Source organism: Pelmatolapia mariae, linkage group LG5, assembly GCF_036321145.2.
Source record: "Pelmatolapia mariae isolate MD_Pm_ZW linkage group LG5, Pm_UMD_F_2, whole genome shotgun sequence".
Taxonomy (NCBI): domain Eukaryota; kingdom Metazoa; phylum Chordata; class Actinopteri; order Cichliformes; family Cichlidae; genus Pelmatolapia; species Pelmatolapia mariae.
In genome coordinates this window covers 25,442,378-25,467,441 of record NC_086231.1, presented here as the reverse complement: position 1 = coordinate 25,467,441, position 25,064 = coordinate 25,442,378, and the positions used below count along the sequence as shown (strand labels likewise).

The window sequence follows — 25,064 nt, the reverse complement described above, 5'->3', positions numbered from 1 at the left end:
ATTGCAGCTACTGACTAACTGGCTAACTTCACCTGAACACTTGATTAAAAGATATATTCTACCCCTTCTTCATATGAAGCAGATATTCATGTAATGTCTGGAATCTCGATGAATAAACAGACAGTGGTCAAGGCCAGCTGTGAGGTACTTGCACAAACCACCACACTCACATGCTCTCCCTGGCCTTCAGCCGGCAGAAATAAACAGTTTCCTTTCATTTTTCCTCAAGACATTTCTCAGTCCTACAGCAGGTCCAGAGTTTCAGACAGAATACATCTTCTGATTCCAGATGTACAATGTAGTGCGGAGGGTGTAGTATTACATTCCTCAGACCTAAAGCAGAGGTATAGCTGAACCCTTCACATGCCTGCTGCTTCTTGGTTTGGACCTCTGCAGAGAATCCCTCCTGCTCTCCATTTTCCTTTGATATGGGTTAAACACTGGGCAGCCTGACAGAAGACAATTGAGGAAGAAAGGAAATGAGAAAGCCTGGAGGAGACAGTGTAAGTCAGGGAGGGAAAGAAGAAAGGTGAAAGACAGACGTAGTCTCCTAAAACCTTCCAGTGGTTAAAATAGAAAGGAAGGGGCCAAAGATGAGGGGGCTGGATTTCTGCAGCTCTCCGATTCTGGGTCATAAAAGTGTGCTAGTATCTGTGCGTATGTTTATGTGCATGACAGAGTAGGAAGTGGGATGGCTCAAACTTTAAAATTCATTAGCAGATACTGTACATTCAGAAAATGTTTTCCTGAACGCTTTGTGTCTCCGTTTGTGACACATTGTGTCTGTGGGTGTGCTTGGTTGTGTGAAAAAAGAGAAAAAAAACCCTGAGTGTTTGAGAAAGAGCAAAGAAACTCTGAATAGCCTCGAGGGGGTTTTCCTCTGAAAGGGAATGCTTTTCTCCACCCCCTCACAGACACCCTCTACTTCGATCTCTCTCTCTCTCTTTCTCTGTCTCACTCCCAAACACTCAGAGTAGCCGTAGAAGCGAAACAGACTTAAAAGAAGAGAAAAAGAATCAACGGGCAGCTCGACAATTTGCGTCTCTCTGTGCCACACACTCAGACTTGGGGAAGGTCTGCGAAGAATGGAACTGACTTTACTTACTTTTCAAACAAGGCAACTCACTGTCATGTGGATGTACTTCAGCCAACTTCTACTGCTGATGAACTAAACATGGCAAGTTCTTCTGCACAAAGCCAAAGGAGGCTGTCTGGAGAGGATTACCGGGGCCAAAAAATGACAAAACCTTCTGCTTTGTAGAGGAGAAGCTCCTGCAAACATGGTAAAGTAACACCAAGTTTCCCTCCCGGGTATCCTTATTGTCCATTGTTACTTTCTGGTTTAAGATTTAAACTGCTCCACTGACCCAGTAACTCAGAGTGTGATTTCTGGTCTGGACAAGTGAACAAGTGAATTTCTTTCTGTGACTTTGCCAGCAATGTGTACGTGTGTGTGGGCTACTGGAAGCCCGATACATTAGTTTACATGCAGGGCATCATTTTACCTTCTTTTAACTTTTGTTTTCTAGTTGGAGAGTTCTGTGCACGGTAATGATGCACACTTTTTGCTCTCGTCTTTTATGAAACTTAATCTTTGTAACACACAAAGGGAGTACAAAACCCAATGTGAGTGCTCTCTCCAAAGCTTTTTGTAATCCTGAGCACAGTTGGTGGGACCGTTTCACATCAACAGCCAACAGCATCTCAAGCTTTTTAAGTGTGTGCACACCAACAAAGAGAGAGTGACAGAGAGAGGCGCATTGTCGTTTGTCTCGCATCCTTAAGTCCTTTGATTCGGACTTAATTGATGCGGATGGCACACATACTTGAGTGAGTGGAGAGTGTTTCGATGTATAAATTATTTTACTGCTTTGCATGCGCACAAAATGGAATTCTCCAGTTCAGCGGTCGGCTCTTTAAAAAGTTCAAACCGTAGAGCTTTTAAAGAAAGGAGGGGACTAATCTAATCCCAGTCACAACAGAATGTAATTAATTACAATGAGTAAGCCACAAGATGGGGAACACTGATGGTGGATTTGTGGGAGGATGTGGTTTCTTTGAACTTTTATTTACGTATTGCTGTTGCTATTAAACTTGTTTTAAAAAAAGGAAAGAAAAATCCCAAAATGCTTGCTTGGAGCATGGCTTTTTTTGGTAAACTGGAATATATTTAGTCAATCTCACATTTATCCTTTATATTTATGGAATATACTTTTATTTCTTACATGGGAGTCAGTCTGACCCATAACATCTGTCCAAGCGTAAGTGATAGCTTTACAGCAGGAAGGAAGGATGTTTAAAGAAGTACAAACTTGACTGCGAATGGCGGCCACCACTGTACTTTGCCCCCACTTCACTTCCACTGCAGCGCTAGTTTGACCAGCTTTCAAAGACATAACTGTTTGTTTTACTTAATGCCTGACTGATGCCATGAGCCTGCAGAGTCTCACTTATTAGACTGCTGCACTGTGCAAGACCTATTGTGTTTAAACTCTCTACAATATCACAAAAGCCCAACTCGTGGCACGCTGGTGTGCAATGTATTTGCATTTAGTTACTCATGAAAAGCACAACCAAGAGTCACTTATTAACTATCAAGGTCAAGAACTTTCCTCTTGAGGCCTCACAGAATCATGTGTTATGTGTTCCTTTAGTGTACAGTAAACACAGTTACCTACTGCGGGACAGACAATATTTTCAATTGTCAGTTGAAGTGATAAAATTGTATTTAAAATATATGCAAATTATGAAAGTGCACATGAGAGTTCCACTTGGGCTTTGGACTTGCTCTCATCTTATAAAAACATATTTAGAGGCAGGAGGCGAGCAGACTTTCTACAAAACAGTAACAGTTGCAGAAGATTAGCTAACAAGAATAAGCAAACAATGACAGGTTTAGCTTTTACAAGAGAAAAATAATTATGTCTTTCTTCACTAAATATTTTATTAATATAGTTGCTTTAGTTGTCTGCCGTTGCTGTTGTGCTGTGCTGGTAGAGACAATTGATTTATCTGAGTTCTTATGTTTTTTATTTTATTTTGGGGGCGTTAAACCGATCAAATACTCACGAGGGCATTTATACTGGAAGGAAATAGTTCCATTGTGGACTATTAAAAATATAACAGTGCAATGAATGATGCTCATTGCAATGTTCCATAAACCTACAGGAAACTGCAGAATTTGGTGTTTATTCACTGTTGGTTTGGCAAAATAAACAACCACAAGTTACTGGATTTGCTCCAGGCGTTTAAGTCTATATAATATATCCACAACTTTCAGATTTTCAGGATACTCAAAAGTGCTGATTTATCAGAGTGCCACATGCATTTACATCATCTCAAACCCTGTGGAAATGCGATGCGAGAGTGTCCAGATTTTGATTGATTGGCAGAAAACTGGACTTGGATTTCCTGGGTCACTCCCCCCTTTTAATTTAGCTAATACTGCACAATGCTCCTCTTGATTTTAATTTTTGCCAAGTCTCTGCTGAGGCTGACTGGGAAAATGAACTCATTTGATTTATGAAGAAATTATGGATAATCACAGACATCTGCCATTTGGAACTGTATGATCCAAACAGATTTCATTTTGCTTCAGTCAGCGCGTTAAGGCTCTGAGAGTTGTCGTGAAGCTGTGGACTGAACTTTCAGTGCGTCTATTATCTCTGTATCACAAAAGTGGGTCAGATGCAACAGAGGCTTTGCACTTGTATTTCCAAAACAGAGCCCCAGCCAAGTGTTCAAGGAGAAATGTCGGTGCCTCGGCTGTTTGCAGGCCAGCTTTCATCACGCATTGTCTCTAGAAAAGTTTGTTTTTGCAACATTGCCATTTCCTCCCCAAACGGTGGCTTTCCAGTTGCATGAATTAATTTTAAATGTTTGTTAACGGTACAGAAAAAAAACACAGATTGCACTTCCTCTGTTTGACTTGCACTTCTTTGAACTCGCAGAAGATCCTCATATTACCTTGCAAGAATGAAGAGCAGCAGACATCGAAATCCAAATTGTCATATGGCTTAATACATTTTACAACACTTCTTCTAACAGTACAAGTACCTTTTCCACACTGGGAGCCAGTATGTTGTGTTGCACTGCCTAAATACTAAATAAGTTGAATCTTATGTTCGATATTTTGAAGCCAGGATCCGGCTTCGGGAAGAAGGCTCAGATCCAGAAGGTTTTGTTTAGTCATGTTAAATGGGAGCGGTTCATGAATGAATCAGCTGTGGTGACATTGTGCCAGAAAAAAAGTCCCTGTGTGAACCTTTCAATCATAGATATATTTTTTGGTTTGCTTGTTTTTACACAGGGCCGTCACGGCTGTATGTCTTTACTGATCATGGGAAGTCTGTCCTGTCTGATCTTGTGGTGGCATGAAAGAAAAAGAGAAACTATGTTATATGGCGCACTTTAAAGCATCCAGGTTTATCCTTAGATCAGATAAGGATTTTGAAACGCGGCCGTGAGTCAGATTTGTGATTTAAGAAGAGATGACAGCATAGATTTACGTAGGATTCAAACACACTTGGTTCATTGTCCTACGATATAAGCAAATATTTTCAGCATGACGGCCTGCAGCAGTGCTGTTTTGACACTTCAAGTTATAAGCTGTTGGACTTGTTCATTCTTATATTATTTACAGATTAAGGTTCAATTAATGGATTATCTGTGAAAGCTCACCCACGTTCTGTGGAAACTTGCCAGTGTTCAATACTACAGCACCATGAGTAACGACTGGAAATCTGATACACTCTTTATTGAACTACAAAATGAACAAATGTATTTATGGGACTCTACATTACTCTTAGCGGAAGAAACAAAGCGATGTAGTAATTTTGTCTCATATGGGATTTTTCATCTTAAAAGGCTTTAAGATGGCTTATCCGTGGGAGCCCCTCTGCTGAGTTAGAAAGGCTTGGAGCACACACAGAGGCAGTTCTGTGTCATCACCAAACAGACAGAAGGAAATAGTAGAAAAGGAGGGGGAGTAACTCAGAGACACTGGGAACATGGTTTTCATTATGACATGACTAACACTCATTTTGATGATGATGGCTCGAAGTAAAAAAAAATCGTTTTTATTTTGGGTTCCGTGTGAAACTAGTCAGAGTAAAGCGTACACTGCAAAACGCAATTGTTTTTGAACCGTGAAATAAAGAGAAAGGAAGATGACACCTGCATATGAAGCTGACTCACTTTAGCTCTACTATGTGCTGTGTTTTTTCTTTCCATGACAACATTTCTTCAGTTGACATGTCACAGGCGCTCAGCCTACTGTGTCCACGCTGTTTTTGTCTTTTCTCATGGCTGAGTTGGTGGTGTGTCATCCGAGGCTCTCAGGTGCAAGACTAAACGTGCAGAATTCAGGCAGTTGTCAGGAAATACTGGCCAGTCTTAACTGTCACTTTTGGTTATGTTTTGGGATTACCCTGGAGGTGCAGTGACGGCCTATCTCTTATGAGGAGTTCAAGAAAATGTGATGAACAGTCAGAAAAGAAACATAAACCAAACTCTTTCAACATGTCGCATCAAAAGCTGCACCAGTTTAGCAAAGGTTAATCTCCATCACAATTACATCTTTTGACCCATATAGCTGATGACAATGCAGTACTCACCTTGACAGTTTGTTTATGCAGTAGCTCAGTTCTCGATCAAGACTTTTGTTAGCCCCAGCCTGAGGCAATATGGTGAAACCTGCCATAATGCTTGCCATTCTCTATACAAAACACTGAAAAAAAAACTCCTAAGGGGCAGTAGACAAGACAAAGAAAGAGCTAACCTTTATAACAAATGCCTCTTGTCCATGTGGTTAGGTCAGCTCAGGTCAAACAATGACCTTTGTTGTAGACTGAAGCTCTTTCTAGAGTTAAATCTCAGGCTGCAATGGACAATTATCACAAGATAGGAAATCCCCTTGTCTAGAAAATGCAGGAGAGGCAGTGTTGGAATGTTTTCAGCTGGCCACGGACCAAAAACAACAATCTCAAAATGAAAGTTCAGGATTTAAGCTTGACTGAATACCCTTCACTGGCTGATTCTGGAAATAAAATATATCTTGGTGGAAAAGCAAAGACGCTTTATGGTCATATGAGCTGGTTACTGCACACTGAGAGATGGTGGAGAGAAAGAAAAATGCCATAATGATGCATGAAAGTCACTCTGCCTGGATATTTAAAACAGACTGAAAGAACAGATATGAGTCTATTGTAACGCCAGGAAGGTGACACAAAGAGCCCACTAAACAGGAAAGAGACAGCAGAAAATAAACCCGAAACATGAGGATGTTGATTAAAAGCAGTGTAGCTGAAAACTGGCTTCTATGTAAACTAAAGCAACAGATACACAAGCATGTTCAATAATGCAATTCAGTGAGTTGGTGCAACATAGAAAATGAATGGCTGTCCCTCTATTGAGGTTTGACCCACCACACCTTTGGATGCATGGATCGATGGATGTTTAACTATCATTATACTGAAAAAGATTACACTAGCACATGCTGCTGTGACTGCAACTTACGATTGTGACTTCATTATTATTTATTACAATTTTGAAAAAAAAATGTTTTCCAATACCACACACAGACACATTTTGCTTTGTTTGACAGGTATTAATGCTGAATCTTTCACAGTTCAGACCTGTTTAGAACATTTCTGGCACTGGTAGGCACACATACCAGTAGGAGCAACACAGCACTAGAAGTGATTTGACTCGCTAGCCAGTCTGAACTGGTTCCAGCTGAGCTATGCTTAGTAAATCTTAAAATTGTCTCTCTCATGCAAATATTGCTAGCCAAACCACCCATAGAGATGACTTCCAGTCAGGGAAGTTTTCTTTTTTAGCTAGTGTTAACAAAAACAGAGGTTTATTTCTCAATTCTACAGAAGGGACTTGGAATGATTCAGTTGCAGTGAGGAAATGATTTAAAGTCGCATTACACAACAGTGGATGAACTCTATTAAATTTGTGGAATATAACCTGAAATCTGTCATCTACATAAGAAAGAGCACACGTGAAAAACTGCACCAATTCAAATAAAGCCCTCCCTGAGAACCTGAAGTCCTCAACTCTGCAAAGTAAGTTCACAGAGCTGTGCTTTATTAGACATGACCACAGGTTTACTGTTAACTAACAGAAATACAGTAGTGGCTGCAGTCAGTCTAAAACAGCTGTGATGCATTACCATTTAAGAGCCTTCCTAAGAGGTATCCTGCGCTCCATTTTGTGATTTTGTGACAGATGTGCACAATCAGAAAAGCATTCTTTTCTACTTAGGGAATGCAAAGGGTCCATAGACTCAGAGCACTGTGAATGGTCAAATATTGGTATTGATTTACATCCAGAAATCTTGTCATGAGTCCAGTAGATCAACATTAGCTCATTTCACAGACATTTCAGTCACTTTGTATTCACTATGTATGTGCAATCCTGTTTTGTGAATGCAAAGACTAAACAGAGTTGAAAGATTTACTGAAATACCAAATGGATTATAAACAGCTGGAATTTTATGACATTTGTTTTGCATGTTTAATGTCCAAGTTGCTCGCAAGTATCTGCATCTGCCAAATGGTCCCAGTGTAAGCCAGTGTGAGGTCTTTGAAGCTCCTGCACTTGTGTTTACACTGAGCCGCTCTGGTCTTGGTCAGGCCATCAACCTAAATGAGGAAGGGGCTAAAAAACAGAGTCCTTTGTAGGCTGGGAGATTAACACAGCAGGCTACTGACAAGTGATTGCGTGAATAACATACCTGCTGTGATTAGCGACCGATATCTATCCAGATTCAAAAGAAGTGTCAAGTCCTTATATTCAAACATCAACTCGGTATGAATATTATGGCTTTCCTTTTCATTACGAAACATTGATTTGGTTCTAGGATATCCGGAGAGAAGAATAATTGTACATTTCACCTCTATCTGGCATGAGATAAGACTGTGAAGAGCACTATATTTAATCATCTTGAGACACTATAAAAATATTACATTGTATTTCATGTAAGGAAATTGGATTTCCAGCCAAGTTAGCAATGTGGAAATCAATGCCGGTCAGTCTCCCCAAGTGGTTTTCACTTTTGAAGTTCTCATTTTTCAGTCAGATGCATATGTCAGTGTATCCAAAGTGTTCCCTCGATGATTCCCAAGAATTTGGCAATCACATGACTTTTCTTCTTTCATCTCATAGAGGTTCACATTGCTGCACCTTTTATCACATGCTAGAGGAACTTCAGTTTTGTCCAGTACTCTGGTTAATGACCAGGTGATCAGCCTCAGCTGCTCTGTATATAATAATATAATAATATAATAATAGCATAATATAATAATATATAATATAAAATAATAGTCTTTTCTTTTTCAAACTTATTTTACTTTGTTTATATATTGTGCTACATGTAAATGTTACATCTGTGCACAAAACTCTGGATTCATTTTCATGCAGCTGGTGTACTATACATCAAACCAACAGTAGAATATCTGCAGTACCAAACACTGTGTTAAAATACTTGACTGTTGTACTAAGCCATGTTGACAGGCCTCACGTCTCTAGTCATCACCACCTCAAAACCTTCTAGTCCGGTTGGTGCACCAAAACTGCTTTGAAGACATTATCTTTTCATCTGAATAGTTTCCATGTGTTTAGATGGACTTCACTTGTGGCACAGCTGGTCCTAGTAGAATGCCCATGCAAGCATTCGCAAGATTACTAAAAGCAGACGTCTGCCTACAGGCTGCTACTTTACCTTCTGACATAAGATGGTGTCATATGCAGTGGCATCTTTATGAAACCATATGCTTCTTTGTCATTTTCAATTACATCAGATGCTGACCCAGGTCTGCTGCTAATATACCAGCTCAAATGAAGTGTATCCTGGCTAGACATGAAACAAGTTGCACATACTCATACAGGACAGACTTAATTATCTCCATAATAAAATTGAAATCCTTTTGAACAGGCTTGTTCATGCTTTCTTCTGTGCCGATCTTGCCTTTAATCATCCAAGTAGACTGAATAAAAATTCACTGACCCAGCAGTGAACTCATAAAGAAAATAATATATCTGTTTCTTTATGACAGCAAAAACTTTTAAAACTGATTTCAAACCCAGCACAGTGAAGGTGAGCAGGTCTGGAAAATCATCTGTCTCGTAATTTGGCATTTGCACAGTAATTGTTGTCGACCTGTTTTGGCTTTTGAGACTTTTTCCTTTCAAATACCTTATTTGAAGAAAGTTGTGTCTAAATAGACATAGTTTGTAATTCATGGTCACGGTGTACTCGTTTTCCACACGTGGAACTGAAAATAGCAATGTTTGTGAAAAGGCTGAAAATACCAGAAAATTGGATAAAAATTGAATCCACAGTGACAGACTGAGTGACATCTGCATTACTGTAGATGTCCAAACTTCATCTGACTGCCCTTCATCTCTTTTTCTCCTACAGAACCCAGAGTCTCTGGACTCGTCCATCCAGAGTGTGCTGTCGGCCCTCTTCCCACCGTTTGAGGCCACAGCGCCCATCGTCCTCTGCCAGCTGTTTCGCACTATTGAGGAACGTTATCACGGTGATGCTCTGCAGTGTTTACTGGACTTCCTAATTCCTTCCAAACATGTGCTGGAAAGTGTCCAACAGGCAGCATGTGTGAGTAGAAATCATATCTTTGTGTCTTTATGAAATCTTCCATATGTTAAAAGGTTGAGGGGTTCAAATAGTGTCAACTGTCCGAGTGATAAAGACTACCCTGCAAACTTGTGCTGCTGCAAAGGTCTTTTTCACTGTATAGAAATGATTAATAAAAATTGTGATTTATAAGCTACAGCATACTGTAGATATGGTTTTGTTTTGTATAGAAAACTTAGGCTCACTCAGAGCATCAAATGCCCACATGAATATAAATGCCTCAAATTACACCAGTGATAAATTCAGTTTTACAGTATGATCAGAAGATTTACTGTAGATGTCCAAACTTATAAGCAGGAAACACAGAACCAAACAATCAATACAGCAATGCAGTGAATTAAGTAGACAGTAATTTAGAAACAAAACTGCATTGTAAGAAACCTTATTTGATTTTTTCCTAGGCTGGATACTCTGATGTGGTTTTCCGCTGTGAGGGCTGGCCTCTCTGTCTCCATGACAAAACGGTCATCCAGTTAGCGCCCGTTAACCCCTTGCTGTTGCGTCCTGGAGACTTCTATCTTCAAGTGGAGCCTTTTGGGGAACAAGCGGCACGCATCGTCTTCAAATGTCTTCTGGAGGAAGGATGTCGAGAAGTGGAGGAGACCCCCATCCCTGAAACGTCTTATCCCTGCATCTTCACCGAAGACTGGCTGCGGGACATCAACGAAGGACGTGATGGAACTCCTTTGTCACGGTGTTTGCTTTGCACAGACCAAGGTGTAATTAAGTTGCCGTGGGCCAAAATCGCAATTCCAGAGTTTTTAGACAAGCCTAAAATCATGCCCACCTGTCAGAAATCTCACCCTGAGCCAAAGCAGATTTCAGTTCCCGTCCATTTCAACTCCTCCACCCTACCAGTTGAAGCCACGATTCTTTCAGCAAATGACAGGATGTCAGCATCCTTAAGACCCGCAGCCTGTTCTTCCAAACTTGTCAAAATGGAAGATAAAAGAGGGGCCCCGAAATCCTGCTCCAAACCATTAATCAAGCCCGTGGGTTGGGTTTCTCCTAATACCTGGGACAGTCATAACTATCAAGAGATTGAGGGTGATTATGTAGACCTGGTGGATATCGACAAAGGGAAAGAGCTTGTGGATAAACAGAGAGACAGGCTTCCAAATCCAACCAATTCAGTTTTGTTCAAACCTGTTAGACCACCCCCACCTGTGCCGCTTGGGAATAGCGTTCCCTGTGGACGCACGCTTCAATATACAGAGGAGCATTTTACACCATGCGGCCAGGGGAAGCTAGAGCAGGACCTCACTGATGAAGACATGAAGTGCAGGTACAGAGATTCATACCTGGCGGCACTGACAAATCCAGTGCCTTTTGAGAAAGGGAGTGTAGACCTCCTGGCTGCCTTGGAGGAGGTTGGCCTAACTGAAGATGGGGAGTTAAAATCTAAGGCTAAAATTGGTGCTCAAAAAGACCAAGTAGGAAACTATTGTAACCACTGTAAGGAACCTGTGTTTGGTAATGAGCCCTTCCCTTGCAAACACTGCCATGAGCCAACACCAGCAAACTTTAAGCCCCACCTTCCTAGTAAATGTGAGCCGGAAAACCTCATGAAGGAGTCGCCCATAATTTTGAAATCAACCCCTGGTTTGAGCCAAAGTCAGAGAGTTCAGACAAAACTTATTTCCCACCCATCAGGACATAGTGCTTTTATGCACCCAGTATCAGATGTGTCTTCGGGGACCCCTGATGGTGACCTGGAGTCGCACCAGAGGGGGAAGGATGTGAAACCATCAGGCAAACACAAAGTTAAAGTGAGGTCTTTGTCCGCTGTCTCAGAAACTCCTACAGGGAGGCCACTTCTCTATAAGCTCAACAACAGGAGCCATAGTGATATTTGCCCTGAAACAGTCACGAACTTAATGCACTGTAAGAAAGAAGTTCAACTTGATGAGGAAACTCTGAAACTGGAAACAGAGAAGTGTCTAAAAAAAGGTAAGTGAGGGATAACATCCATGCGACTCAACCACATTGTTATTATTTTGTGCACACAGCCATTAAAATGATCGGTTGCTCCCTGTTCAAAGGGGCTCAGAACATTTGAGCTTAATAGACGGAGTGAAATGCCGCTGTGAACTCGTGTGTTTGAAGGAATGTGCTCCATTAAAGGTCACAGTTCGCGAAGGCTCTTTAAAAGAGGGTTCAAAGGTTAAAGATCAGGTTTGAGTATGATCTTCCTCTAGGGAATCTCCCAATGCTGTCTGGGTTCTCTGGCAGTACAGCCACATTTATGTCATTCCCATTATCAAGGGAGTGAAAGGAAATAGCATGCTGCACCCCAGTGAAAGAGAGGGCCTGAACCCACTGGGTAAAAAGAAAAAAGCAGAGCATTCTTGTAATGTAGAGAGACAGCATAACGTGCAAGAAGGCAGTTTCTCTATCCTCTGCACCCAGTGGCATGTGCCCGCAAGCCCTCAGAGGGGCAAGTTGAGATCTTGACTGAAGACATGCTTGTCACGGGCTGTTAAAGTGGCAAAGAGAGAGAGGACAGATGAGGCCTTGTTGGCTCCAAGAGGAGGCCAACTAGTAAAAGCAAGATTTAGTAGTCAGACCGCCGCTGTGTTTTGTTATAAAGACCATGTCCAGTATTTAGAAGTGGTCTGTGAATGTCTGCGCAGCTGTGTAACTTTAAACATGTTAAAGTTATGGCTCTGAAAATTATTAATTGCTGTTGTTATAAAAGGGCAAAGGTTACTGGACAGAAAATGAAGCTGACAATTTACAGGAAGGCGTTGCACTGTCTTAGAATAAAGTCCCTCAATAAAAACAGTCTAATGGATAATTAAAAATATATGATCATTTTTCATGCTTGCTGCCAAAAATCATGTTTTGAGTTGTCACATTTATAAAACATTCAAAATATATAAATATATTTTTTGCTTTGTCAGATTCTCAGCCGAGCAGAAGTGAAGCTTTGTCCACTGCAGAGGGACCGGGTACCAAACTCCACAACTTAAAGACAGAAAGTATATCCTCTTCTGACACTCAGCATTCCTCGCAAACTGAAGAGTCAGCTTTCAGGAGGATCAGTGGCCTGCTTGAACTGGGGATCGTGTGTTTACCAGGTAATTTTGCACTTATTAGTGTATGGCATGAGAATAGATTATTTTGCAATGTGATTTTTCACTGCAAAATAACCATTTCTGGCATACAGTACATGTTACTGTATGCTTCAAATTTCTTTTTTGTACCTAAGAAATCAAATACTGAACAGAACATGACGACTTTTTAACAGGTTAAAAACAGTTTTGATTCCTATTAAACTTTTTTCATCAGAGTATGACATCAGCAGCTTCTGTGTCATTGTAAGTTGTGATGGATCAGATGTTATAATTATTATGTGCCTCAAAAAGCTCAGCAGAAGTGAGTAAAGCCTCAGTTTTCAGTGTTAAACATAAAAGGTTAAATTTAATGTCGCCCTGAATTCCTGTGACTGAAAATTCATATAAAGAAAACTTTTAACACTTAATGGATTTATTAAAAGCATCTTCTACATCATGTCCATCCGCAGGCAGCAGGGACAAGACTGGCAGGGCAGTTGTGGAGGTCCATGGTGACAGGATGGGGTGGACGTCCCCTCTTGTGTCAGCACAAAGCATTTGTGAATTACTGCTCTACTTACATTCTATACCAAGGTACAGTGCTGAAAGACTTAGATGTATCTCTAGAGAAAAAAAGATAACATTTTTGCAGTTAACAAACCTGCGAGAATGAAGTTTGTGCTTTGCAACATATGGGAAGCTGATGTCTTCAGTGAGCCAGAAGAGGAAAATATTTGCTGGCTTTTCATTTAGCGCCTGTGATTATTATGTTATGAAAAGGTTTTACCACAAGAGGGCAGCAGCATATCATTTTAAATATTTCCATTGGTCAGAAGGAAGCTGTGAATAGTATTATGCATGACCTCATATCCACACCAACTGTTCTCCTATGGGTAATTAGTTTGTATAGCTACAGTTCTACAACTAATATAGCACAGATCTGACCTCTGCATATAGCACCTTAAGATCATGTGGCAGTAACAGTACTGACCGGTGGCCAGTAAACATTAGCCATGTTACTGGTCTTGTAAAGGGCAAATTACCAGACTTATTTGTTTACACTAACTAAAGGTTTTGATGCAAAGCTGTTCTACCAGAAAGCTGACCTTGTGCTGTCCCCAGCAAAGAGTCACACCACAACAGTCTGCAGCCAGGCTCGCTGCCAGCTGTCTGGTATGCAGCGCATTGACAGAAATAACAGCCATGCTTGATGTAGGCTCACATAGGGATAAGCAAAGAAGAGGTTTCTTTTTTCTTTGTTTTTTTTTTTTTTTTGTGAATTTGTGAAAAAGTTTAAGATGTAAAAATAAGGTCTTTGAAAAAAAAAGTGTATGTGAGTGTCAGATGAAGAGGTTAAGGTAAATCTGAGATGTGGATTAATTAAAGACCCAAAGCTCTTAAATCTGGTCTTTATTGCTAAAAGAGCAGTGTGATGAAATACTGCATTTGGGTTCCTAATGTGCTCTAACATGACTTGTTTTCATAGGAAAGATGTTCGAGAGCTGGGAATGACTTTGGTCATCAATGCCAGGAAGAAGCCTCCCCCTCTTCACCTCTACAAGGCTCTATTGATGGCCCAGGTTAAAACAGTAATCCTACATGCACATGCCAGAAAAAAGTTGATGCAAAGATTATGGGGAGTGTTTGGTTTACTGGAAAAAAAACAGGCCTGGGGGTGTAGTCTACTGGCCTTGTGTACAGTACAAATTGCACTGTAGGTCTGTGGTCATTAAGGTTTTACCGTAAGTGAGAAAAAAAAGGCAGGATACATAGACATGTACCACTTAATAACCCTCAGCAGCCTTCCCCTAACCAGTTCTCTTTCTGCTTCAGGAACAAGCTCTCCATGCTGTTCACAGTATCGTCATGCTGATGGATAAAGACACTTGTCAGCGTCCTGAAAAACAGCCTGGTCTGCAGGTCAGACATCAAAACATTTCATTTCCCTATTCAGTATAAAAGTGTAACTTTTATTCACAAAGTGTTTGCCTTTGTCTCTTAGATGGATTTGGTGACCACTATGAAAGCCCTAAACAAGACAGTGGAAGCTTCCCAACTAACCTCTGATTTTGGAGGTACCTTCACTTACAGTCACACCGAATGGCTGCAGTTCCATCAGGTACTAAAAATGCACGCTAAGTCTACACAACTGCTCTACTGGTGGTATTGAATCCTAACTACTTCACTCTGAAAACCTGTGGAGTGGTCTCTGGTGACTAAACTTGCTCAACCATAATTCAACACAGTTGAAATTAGGCTCCCACCCAGCCAACCACCCGGAGCATGCATGATACATGATGTGATATACTTTGAGTGCAGGAAGGGTGTGGTCACATGGGAAAGGGCAAAGTCTTATCTGAATGATGAATTTGATTATTTATTATAATGTTAATTGCTCACATTAAGTAGGGACTGATATTTTAACCTGGTTACGGAACACTGAGTCTCAACCAAGCCCATTATCTCATTTTGAAACTGCATTCTGCTTTAACACACAGGTCAGTTACTTTGTGTAGCATATACAATACCATAAATTACATAATATTTCACTATACTAGTGTGCAAATGAGGGGAAGGAGGAGTATGCCAGCCCAAGAAGAAAAAAATAAAGAATTGAACTGCCTGTAGACAGTTATAGATATTTTTTTAAATACAGTTATTTTTAAACCATTTATATTTCTTAAAAAATCTAATACTTAGAGCAAATTGAATGTTAAAGTAATACAGCATTTAACCACAATGTGGACTAGTAAATACATGCAAAACATATTCAATATTTGTTTTAGATCAGTAAGCTGCTGATAGCTTAAAGTTTCTTATATAAGTAGAAAAAATATTATAATGCGAGATATTAGACTTGATGCTCTAGTCATGTACCCTACAGTAATATAGTTGAAAGTGTCTAAATTAACCAGCAGCACACTGATATTGGTCTCCAGTGTCTGCAGATTTTAAAAAAATTAACTCAGTTTGTCTCCTTTTGCATCCACACGGCGTTGCCTCTTCCACAAAGCTTCTCAGTTCAATACAGTGGAACATGTTTCATTTCAGAGGCTGGTTTCATTTATGACTGACCTGCGAGGAGCTGACAGTTTGTTGCAAAAGGCCATTAAGAGGGTGGATAACAGAAACCAAATGGACACAGCTCAGGTAACATATATATATTTATACTGTATTGTTATTAAATTGGTGTATGCACCACATGCTTACATTTTGGCTTTGTTTTTTGCATAAAACAGGAAGTGCAGCAATGCATTGAAGAACAGAGGATTTCAATGAAAGAGATGCTGGAAGATGCTAGACTGGTGACTTTGCAAAGGGAAGGAGGGGCTTTTCTGGCCAGGATGAAAAAAGAAGAGTTCAGATTTCCACAATCTGAGGACTACAGGTGTCAGATATGATTTGTCACTGAATGATGTTCTTCTTTTTTAACTTGTATTAATCTATATAACATGCTATAGAGAATCTAAGGGCTGTTTTATTTGCACTTGCCATACTTGGCAAATTTATGTGTACATTACATTTGGAAGGGTAATGGGTGAAGCCATCCTGGGAATCACCAAACTTTACTAATAGGAATGATAACGTGTAGGATTTCTCCTCCCTAATGGGGAAAAAACAACATGCATGTGAGGTAGAAGTAAATCAATGACAATTTGCAGATGCCTACACAGTCCTGGGAATATCTCTACTGTAATTATTCCAACTAAGTGAAAAAAAACCCCAAAAAAACTGCTGGCTGCATGGCTGTGTGGGTGGCTGTAAAATGTTGTTTATATTAAATATTAACAACTAGTTTCATTTATTTTACTTACCAGCAGGAGGCATAGTAAGTTATCTATGAAATGTTACCATAAATCATAGAAAAATGACTATTAAACTTATTTATTTTAATTGCTTTTTGCCTTGTTAAAAAAATAAGAAACAAACCCCAGTAAAAACTGCATGAATCTTATTTGTGGTTTTAAACTAGAATTAAAGAGCAAACAGATTTTATTTGTCTTAACTTAAAGGCCCAAAAAGAGATGTGCAGCTAGCGTGTTTCTTTTATACGAACAAATTCCAAAAATCTGGTGATTTTCGCAAGAGAACACCGAAAACATGAAATGTTTGAACTGAGATGTATATTGAACATTTTGAATTGATTAGCAGTGACCCATCTAAAACAAACAAAAAAGCAAACGTTGAGACAGCACATCTATAAAGGCACCATCCACGCTGAAAGGTATGCACATGTATTAGAGCAACAAAGAATAAGTAAGTCTTTTTCAGGGAAGGCCTTTTGTATTTTAGCAAGACAATAAAAAACTGCATGCTGCATGTCTGTCATTGTCGAAGAGCCCTGCCTGCAGTTCAGCCTTTCTGCCAGCTGTAAATGAAAAATGCGCTAAAGAAGATCGAGGACTGTTGTGCAACCAAGTATTTTATATCAGATAAGAATGGGTCAACATTCCTCTCCCAAAAGTCCAGCAGCTGGTGTCCTCAGTTTGATGTTCTCAGATGTTTACAGACTGTTGTTAAAAGAAGAGAGGATGTTACCCAGTTTTAAACATGGCCTGTTCTCAAATTTTTTTGAAACTGCCATCAAATTCAAAATGATCTTGCTTTTTTTCCTAACTGGGAGTAAACATTTTTCTGTGTTCTATTCTTGATCAAATATGGGTTTATGAGGTTTGCAAATCATTACATTTTATACATTGTTAAAACAGTTTCAGAACTGGGTTTGCAATTAAAACAATAAAACAAGCACAGTGTCACATGATGGCTGTCAAAAACTGCCTGGCGCGATTCTGATTAAAAAGCCATTTCCCTCCCTGCATGACAAATGCAACCTCACAGTCAGTGTTAAATGTTTTCTCCCCGTGTTGCAGAGACGCTTTGGAGTCGGTGACAAGTCTCTATAACCAAGTGGAGGAGAAGCTCCACACACTGGTGATGAGATCAAATGAGTCCCTCCAACAGCTGGAGTTCCTTTTCAGGCTTCGAGAGGTGGAGGCCAAAATCAGCACGGTATGTCTAGTAATCTTAGTCTGTTTACAATATTAGAATCTACAATATGTGTTTAAACATCTAAAAGTTATGTGATGATAAACTCACAGCTGGTAGCCACATGTACAAAGTGTAACCGCATAACCAGGGCTTTGTGTCTTCTAGGCTGGGTTGTGGTTCAGCACAGAAGGTGAACAGAGACTGAAGGACTCTTACCCAACTGATGATACCCAGGCTTGCACTGGAAAGGATTTGGAGCACTTCCACATGTTCCTTACTCAGTCTAAGGTATCACCCCTATGTAACGGCAATGAAATTAGAGATAAGAAAACTTGCCCTCATTTGGCTGATCAAAGTTGATATCAGTGATATCAGTAATTTCACTTAACATTTTCATCATTTATCACAGGAAAAACAGCAGAACGCCTTGATCCTAGCTGCAGAGGCAGAGGGAATTTTTGAGTCCAGCGACAGCAGCCCTGCAAGAGATGTTTTTCAAACTCTTGTCAACACTTTCAGATCTAATGTAGAAGACTTCATGCTGCGTGCACAACAGAGATACAAAGAACTGGACGCGCTTGTGCACGTTTACGCCTTTTGTGAAAAGGTTTGCGTTTTGTCATTGCTCCTGACAATTTTTATTAACGTCCTTTTTCCCCTTGTAAACATTTTTACTGATTACTTTCCATTTCCTTTCACTTACTCTCTCTGTCTAGGCATCTGCCCTGGCCAAAGAATGCAGTCATTCTTTGGAGCAGGTAGAGCAGGGGTGTTACCCAGCTCTGACTTTAAGTACACTCCAAATGTATGAGCAGAGATTAGGTGGTGAATTCTCCACCCCTCACTTCCAGGCTGTGAAAGCTAAAGCCTGCGCCTTGGGATCAGGGGCTTCGGCAGCAATGAGAGTGTGGAATGCAGCTTGGGCCCAGTGCCGAGAAGTCAGGCAGCATCTTAAGGAGATGCAGAAGAAGAAAAAAAACATAGATAAGAACCAGATCCAGAAGACCACAGCTGCAAAGTCTCCAGGGGAACATGGAGAAATGGAGAAAGAGGAGAAAGGGAGTGTGATAGCAGAGGCAGAGCATTCCTTGACCCCACAGCTTAGCACCAGTGCTGCGTGCCTCAACTGCAACGACTTCAAAGAGAGCAAAAACAAAGAGTCTAAAGAGCTGCATTTACCAGAAATACCTGATAAAAATGGAGAAAATACTTCTGATTTCTCTCAAAACACTGACTCCCACCAAGAGAGCAAGTTGAGGCCAAGAGAGCATCACAGTGAGACAGATCTAAGAGACGTAAACTCAATAAAAGGGAGCGAGGATTTTCCTTCACACCAACCTTTAAGTCGATCCCTAAGTGAAGGCTCACATGTCTGCTCTTATCTGACGAGCGTTCCTGGCTTTTCACCTTTAAATGTGAGTCACAAGCACTGTCATAGTAAGAGACAGTCACTGGAACAAAATCAGCAGCCCATCCAAAATCTCCCTTTTCCCCATAACAAGAGACTACGGCCAGGAAACCTGATCAGCAAATCACCAAGAGACAGCAATGAAGGGAAGGGTGAAGGATGTATAGACTCCACCCGGGACCCTGAAGATGTCAGGACTCCAGAGACATTACTCACACCAGCAGAAATCAATGGCTGCAATGTTTTGTAAGTAACACTCTCTCCCTCACCTGTAATCTAGAGTAAGATGCTGTCCAACATATGGCAAACTATATTAAAATGTTTTACCCAAATGTTCCCCAGTAAGCAATAATGTCGTATGAAGAAATGCTACCCACGCACACACAATGTAAAACTGAGCTCACCTGGGTTCCATTTCCTGCATGCGGAACAGGAAAGTACGGAGGATCATGGAGGAGCTACTGTCCACAGAGAGGGAGTATGTGAAGGCTCTGGGTTATGTTCGAGAGCACTACTTCCCTGAGCTGGAGAGGGCAGATGTCCCTCAGGATCTCAGGGGCCAAAGGGGGAGCATCTTTGGTAACTTAGAAAAGCTCCACGACTTCCATCGACATTACTTCCTGAATGAACTGGAGGGCTGTGTGAATGAACCCTTCAGAATAGGACGCTGCTTTCTACGTCATGTAGGTGCCATTTGTGAAAGTCTAGCTTTAAGAAAAATATTATATATATTTATATATATATATACACACACTGTTTCTTGAATCATTAAATCATTAGTTTTTCCATGACACAATCGGTGTAAGTTTTGGCAGCTGTTTAATGTTTAGTACTACTTCACGGTTTTCAAACACCAAGTAATTTCCCGGTTGATGTGTAATAAAATTGCTTTCAAATGTGTCCTGACTGTATGCCGGTGTCTTTAGCTTCCAAGAGAAAAATTTACTGGAATTATGGTACACAGCTTGTGATGTTGTGACATACTTCCACAATGAGTCCCGACTAATCATCTGCATTTATTTTCCATTTTAGAGAGAAAGCTTTGCTTTGTATGCCCTTTACAGCAAGAACAAGCCCCAGTCTGACAGTCTCCTGATCAATCACGGGCAGGCTTTTTTCAAGGTGAGATCACAAAGGTGGACCTTCTCTCCAGGATGCCACAGATATGTAGTCGCTATGTAGGATGCTATCAAAAAACGCTGTTGTTTCAGGAATAAAAACATCTCTTTGCATACCTCTGGACCTCTCTAGTGCTATTGTTTTTGTATTTTATTTATTTTTTGTATTTGTATTTAGTTTTTTTTAAATTGCCCAGTAGATGCCTCATTCTGACCACTTGCAGTCGCGCATGTGTGATTAGAGCAGAAGACGTGTCAAAACGTAGACCCTTCGAGTCTAATTCTGGAGAAGAGATGACAAATCTGTCCTCCAAGACTATGCTGAAATTCCAATTAGATTGCAATATTGTATTGTATTGTATTGCTAGTGGACTGAATGGGACTTGCAAGAAGTGATGTAATCAGGAGCGCTGGATGCAATTCAGAGGTACACATGTAGTCATATTTAAATTAGTTAAGGTGTTGACTGCACCTCATTAAAAGTTTGTAGAGTGATATAGTTATTACAAATCCTGTAATAAGGATTTTATGAGAATTCCTTTAATAGCTATGTTGGTGGACAAACTGACTGACTGAAACTGACAGATTTTGCCATTATAAAAGGCATTTATTCAAAAAATGTTCTTCTAATCTCACTCATCCAATGTCCCATCACACACACGCATGATTTTAACCATGTCATACACCTTTTTTAGCCTGTACAGATATTCACCAGACCTTTTATAACAATACTCCTTTGTTTCCTCTTTTCTCCTTCCAGCAAAAGCAGCTGAAGCTGGGGGATAAAATGGACTTATGGTCGTACCTGTTGAAGCCTGTGCAGCGCATTAGTAAGTACAGCTTGCTGCTGCAGGACATGGTGAGGGAGTGCGATCCGGGACAAATCAGAGAGATAGCTGAGCTAAAGGCAGCCCTTGAGGTCATCCACTTCCAGCTTCGCCATGGCAACAACTTGCTGGCCATGGATGCCATCCACCACTGTGATGTAAGAAGGACTCTAGTAGCTTTAACTTTAGTTCTGTGTAATTTGATTATCATGATTACAAGATGTGAGGTTTTTAAGTGTTATATGCATATTACACAATATAGTATGAATGTACACTGGTTTGTCATGCTGTTGTGCAACATCTATGGAATTTAAGCAGCAAAGTAGGGAAACAGGTAAAGGCAGGTTAATATAAATACTCAGAAATATTCATCATTTCTTGGTTTTGTGCAATAGCACTGTTAAGACAGAACACGCATAGGAGAGGCTAGGATATGATTAACAAGGAGAATTTATTAGCCTCATTCATAGGAATCCAAAGTGAGGTGGTGTGTGTGTGGAGGACGTGGTGGTCTGGAGCTCCATTATCTGAGAGCCCAGACAGAGGGGGTGAAGATTCACAGGAATTTTGTGGGTTATTTTGTGAACTTGATGACCTCTCTCCTGTCAAAAATAATTAAAAAGTTCAGATTCTGGTTTGCTGCTTATATTCATTTGATATGTTCTTTAGCTGAATTTATAAGGCTGATATTAATAAAAGCATTGTACATTTAAAATGTAGTTTTTTGCATTTTTGCTGTGCTGACTACAGCACTGCAAATGACCCTACTGAGCCACACTTAATAACTCTTTTGTGTACTACAGGTTAATCTAAAGGAGCAAGGGCAGCTGATTCGTCAGGATGAGTTTTTGGTAACCTTTAGGAAGAAAAAATGTTTCCGTCACATTTTTCTTTTTCAAGAACTCATCCTCTTTAGCAAGACAAGGAAGACTGACATTGGAAATGACACATACATCTACAAACAGTCATTCAAGGTACACGTACTGCGTAAACACACACACGCACGCATGCAAAGTGCTTCAAATGCAGAATTTTTTTGTGACTCATCACAGCAAACCAAAGTTCATTCAAGAAACTTCCCCTTTATAACAAGTCGCTAGAAAATTACTTATTGCAAACTGCAAATGACTGTTATAGTGACAGCTTTTCCATTTGGTGTCATAACTTAGGACAATTTCCTCATTGCATACATGCAGGGGAAGACTTGATGCAATGCACACAAACCAGCTTGGCCTTTACCTGAACCTTTATCCAATTTGACACATAATATAGAACTATACTCAGTAGTATATATCAAAAACAATTAGCAGTCACAATATTTTGACTAAGTTTTTCTGAATAATTCAATAATATGTGTTAATATACCCATAAACCTTGAGCTGCAACTTATAAAAACAGTCCTTTTGTGAAAATTTGCAAGTACCCTTACTTAAGAGTCACTATTTTAACACAACTCAGCTCTTTATTTTAAGTCCTGTCTGGCACACTGATACTCCTCAAGATATTTGCCTGTGGTTTTACAAATGTACCAAACTGCTTGCTGTATTTACAAAAACCTATAATTTAACACAAACACATTATCTTTCTCTGTATTCAGACCTCTGACATAGGAATGACACAAAACACAGGTGACACCGGTTTGTGTTTTGAGATCTGGTTCAGAAAGAGGAAAAGTCAGGACACATACACTCTGCAAGCAGCCAGCCGTGAAGTGAAGGAGGCCTGGGCCAGGGACCTGGAACGCATACTCTGGGAACAGGCTATACAAAACAGAGGTATGGCACTTACACATAAACACACACCAATTAAATGAGTACTTTGCAGCGTGCATGTAAATTCATCTAGCTGGGTGTTTGGAGGACTCATTTCATTAAAGAAAAAAAACCCCAGCACAGCATATCTAGCTGCACAATTAGTCAATGAATGTACCATTTGAGAATTACACAAATGATATCACATTTTATTTTTTAGAGGTTCGTTTGCAGGAGAGAGTGTTTCTGGGTATTGGAAACAAGCCTTTTATGGACATTCAGCCCAGTGAGGCAGCCATCAATGATCGAGCCATTGACTATGTACTGATGGGGAGAGGTGAGTATTTGATGTTTGTAAATAAATTTGTGACTTCTCAGACTCTTACACTCTTTCTTGTTGCAGAAAACAGAGGCCTGTTCTCTGTGGGATCATGTGCATCACGGGACGAGCTTCCAGGAGGGCGGCCAAAGTCCTCCGGTTCAAGGAGCAGCTCTTCTTCCTCCTCGTCCTCCGGACGGGGCTCCCTCTCCCCTGTGGGGTACTTGTGTGGACCAAAGCAGAAGGTGATTACAGGGGTCCTTGGACGATACGCATCGCCCCCAGGAGCCCTGGAGGAGGATGATCTTGACCATGAGAGTGGAAGTCAGCATTTATTGTGTGAGTGAAACTTTGATCAGAGTAAAAAGTATGTGATACATTTTTATTACACAAAGTCCCATGACCAGTCAAATGAAGAGGGTATTTTTAAATGAACCAGAAGGAAAGTATATACCTTGATGTACCCCAAAACTTCCTCTTGCTATGAGAGTGTTTCTGATGACCCCTGAACAGGTTTAGAGATATCAGGGTATTGCGTTTCAAGCCTCAGAGAATTTCCTCTACAAGCTATGGGGCCAAAGGTCAGAGATCAGGGCAGATTTTTTTTCAAGAGAGCCAAAGGTATTTCAATAGCAAAGCTAATTCCTAAAAAGCTGTTTGGCCCTCAGCTGTTGGCTATATTTAGGAACTTTCTCTCGCCGCTATGTAGTAGTGGAAGAAGCTTGTCCAGTGACATAATTGATGGCAGACTTGGATCATTCCTCAGTTCAACCAATCATGCACATACCATGTTAACAAAGAAACTTTTCTTTGTTTCAGTGGACAGCTCAGAGTCATCAGGCGAGAGCGTAAGCGGCTTCAGCAGTTCCAGTCACAGCTACCACTCTGCTATCGGAGGAGAGGTGGAGGACGTAATCACTGTTAAGGAGTCAGTGATTGCTCAGCCAACTGAGGCTTCCAGCATTCTTGCAGGAACCACGAAAAAACCCCAACCACCAGTTCCACCCAAACCCAAGCACAAACCAAAAGATCACAGCAAGAATCTGCCTGGCAGAAAGGTGCAGTACGAATCTGAGTAAAAGGTCATTTGGTTAAAACCAACCTGGTCATAAATCACTCACAGATGTATTCACCACTCAGTGAAGTCACTCTCATTTCTGCTTGTAAGCTGCTTTGTAGCTTACATGTGTGATTTTGAATGTCAGTAATGAATCTTCTATTGTGACCAGTCTTAAATATTCATTTTTAATTATTGTCTCTCAGGTACAGAGCACCGCTTTTGGAAAGTCCACTGATGTTTGAGCGCTAAGATATATATAAGGTATAGTAAAAGTAATGCAGTTTTACATCACCTATATCTTTTAATGTTGCATAAAACACTAATGAAAAGGAGGCACGTGAATAATCCACTGTTCTATTGTGAAAAGCAATTATTTTTACATTTCTTCTTCATTTCTTCATTTTTCTGCAGATGTCTAAGCAGCCTGCGACAAGAGTCTGTCATCACTTTATTCCAGCTGTTACTGTAATGTTATACAACTCTGTAAATAAAGCTTCTTTTGATATCACCACTAAAACTGTAGGTCAAGAATCATCACTATAAATGGTGATTAATGTCAATTTGAAATGCGTACCTGACGTGGCTTTTTTTGCACTATATATTAGGTTAGTTTTATATCTTAAGCTGCAGTCTCTGTGTCTATGTGTATTTGCTATTCATAATACAACGTGAGATTATTGTGTACTCTGAAATGTGGATTTTATCATTGTTAAATAAAAACGTAACATAATGCCGTCTTTTTCAAATCTATTGCCAAATGTTGTACAAATGATGGAAGCCTCAGCAGTACTCAAAGCACAACTAATTTCCTCTGGAAACAAATCATTTGCTTTTTCTTTTAACAGTTTTTTTTTTTATAATTTAACATA

The 25,064-nt window shown here is 40.3% G+C and overlaps 1 protein-coding gene across 2 annotated transcripts; it reads left to right on the top strand.

Annotated features, from left to right (window-relative positions):
- The first annotated feature begins 965 nt into the window (after nt 1-965).
- LOC134627954 (uncharacterized protein KIAA1755-like) lies at nt 966-25,064 on the top strand. 2 transcript variants are annotated; one of them, XM_063474462.1, is made up of 25 exons: nt 966-1,283; nt 9,431-9,628; nt 10,069-11,617; nt 12,571-12,747; nt 13,194-13,317; nt 14,210-14,303; nt 14,557-14,643; nt 14,726-14,842; nt 15,775-15,873; nt 15,963-16,111; nt 17,595-17,733; nt 17,878-18,000; nt 18,122-18,319; nt 18,429-19,127; nt 19,215-19,366; nt 19,554-19,803; nt 20,153-20,242; nt 20,999-21,223; nt 21,869-22,039; nt 22,663-22,840; nt 23,037-23,153; nt 23,220-23,474; nt 23,955-24,193; nt 24,399-24,456; nt 24,607-25,064. In XM_063474462.1, exons 1-24 carry the CDS (start codon nt 1,281-1,283, stop codon nt 24,435-24,437), a joined length of 5,472 nt encoding a protein of 1,823 aa, XP_063330532.1. In that variant the 5' UTR covers nt 966-1,280; the 3' UTR covers nt 24,438-24,456; nt 24,607-25,064. The 2 variants fall into 2 exon arrangements, with proteins under 2 accessions (XP_063330532.1, XP_063330530.1); XM_063474460.1 differs by having other exon boundaries at nt 18,429-19,366.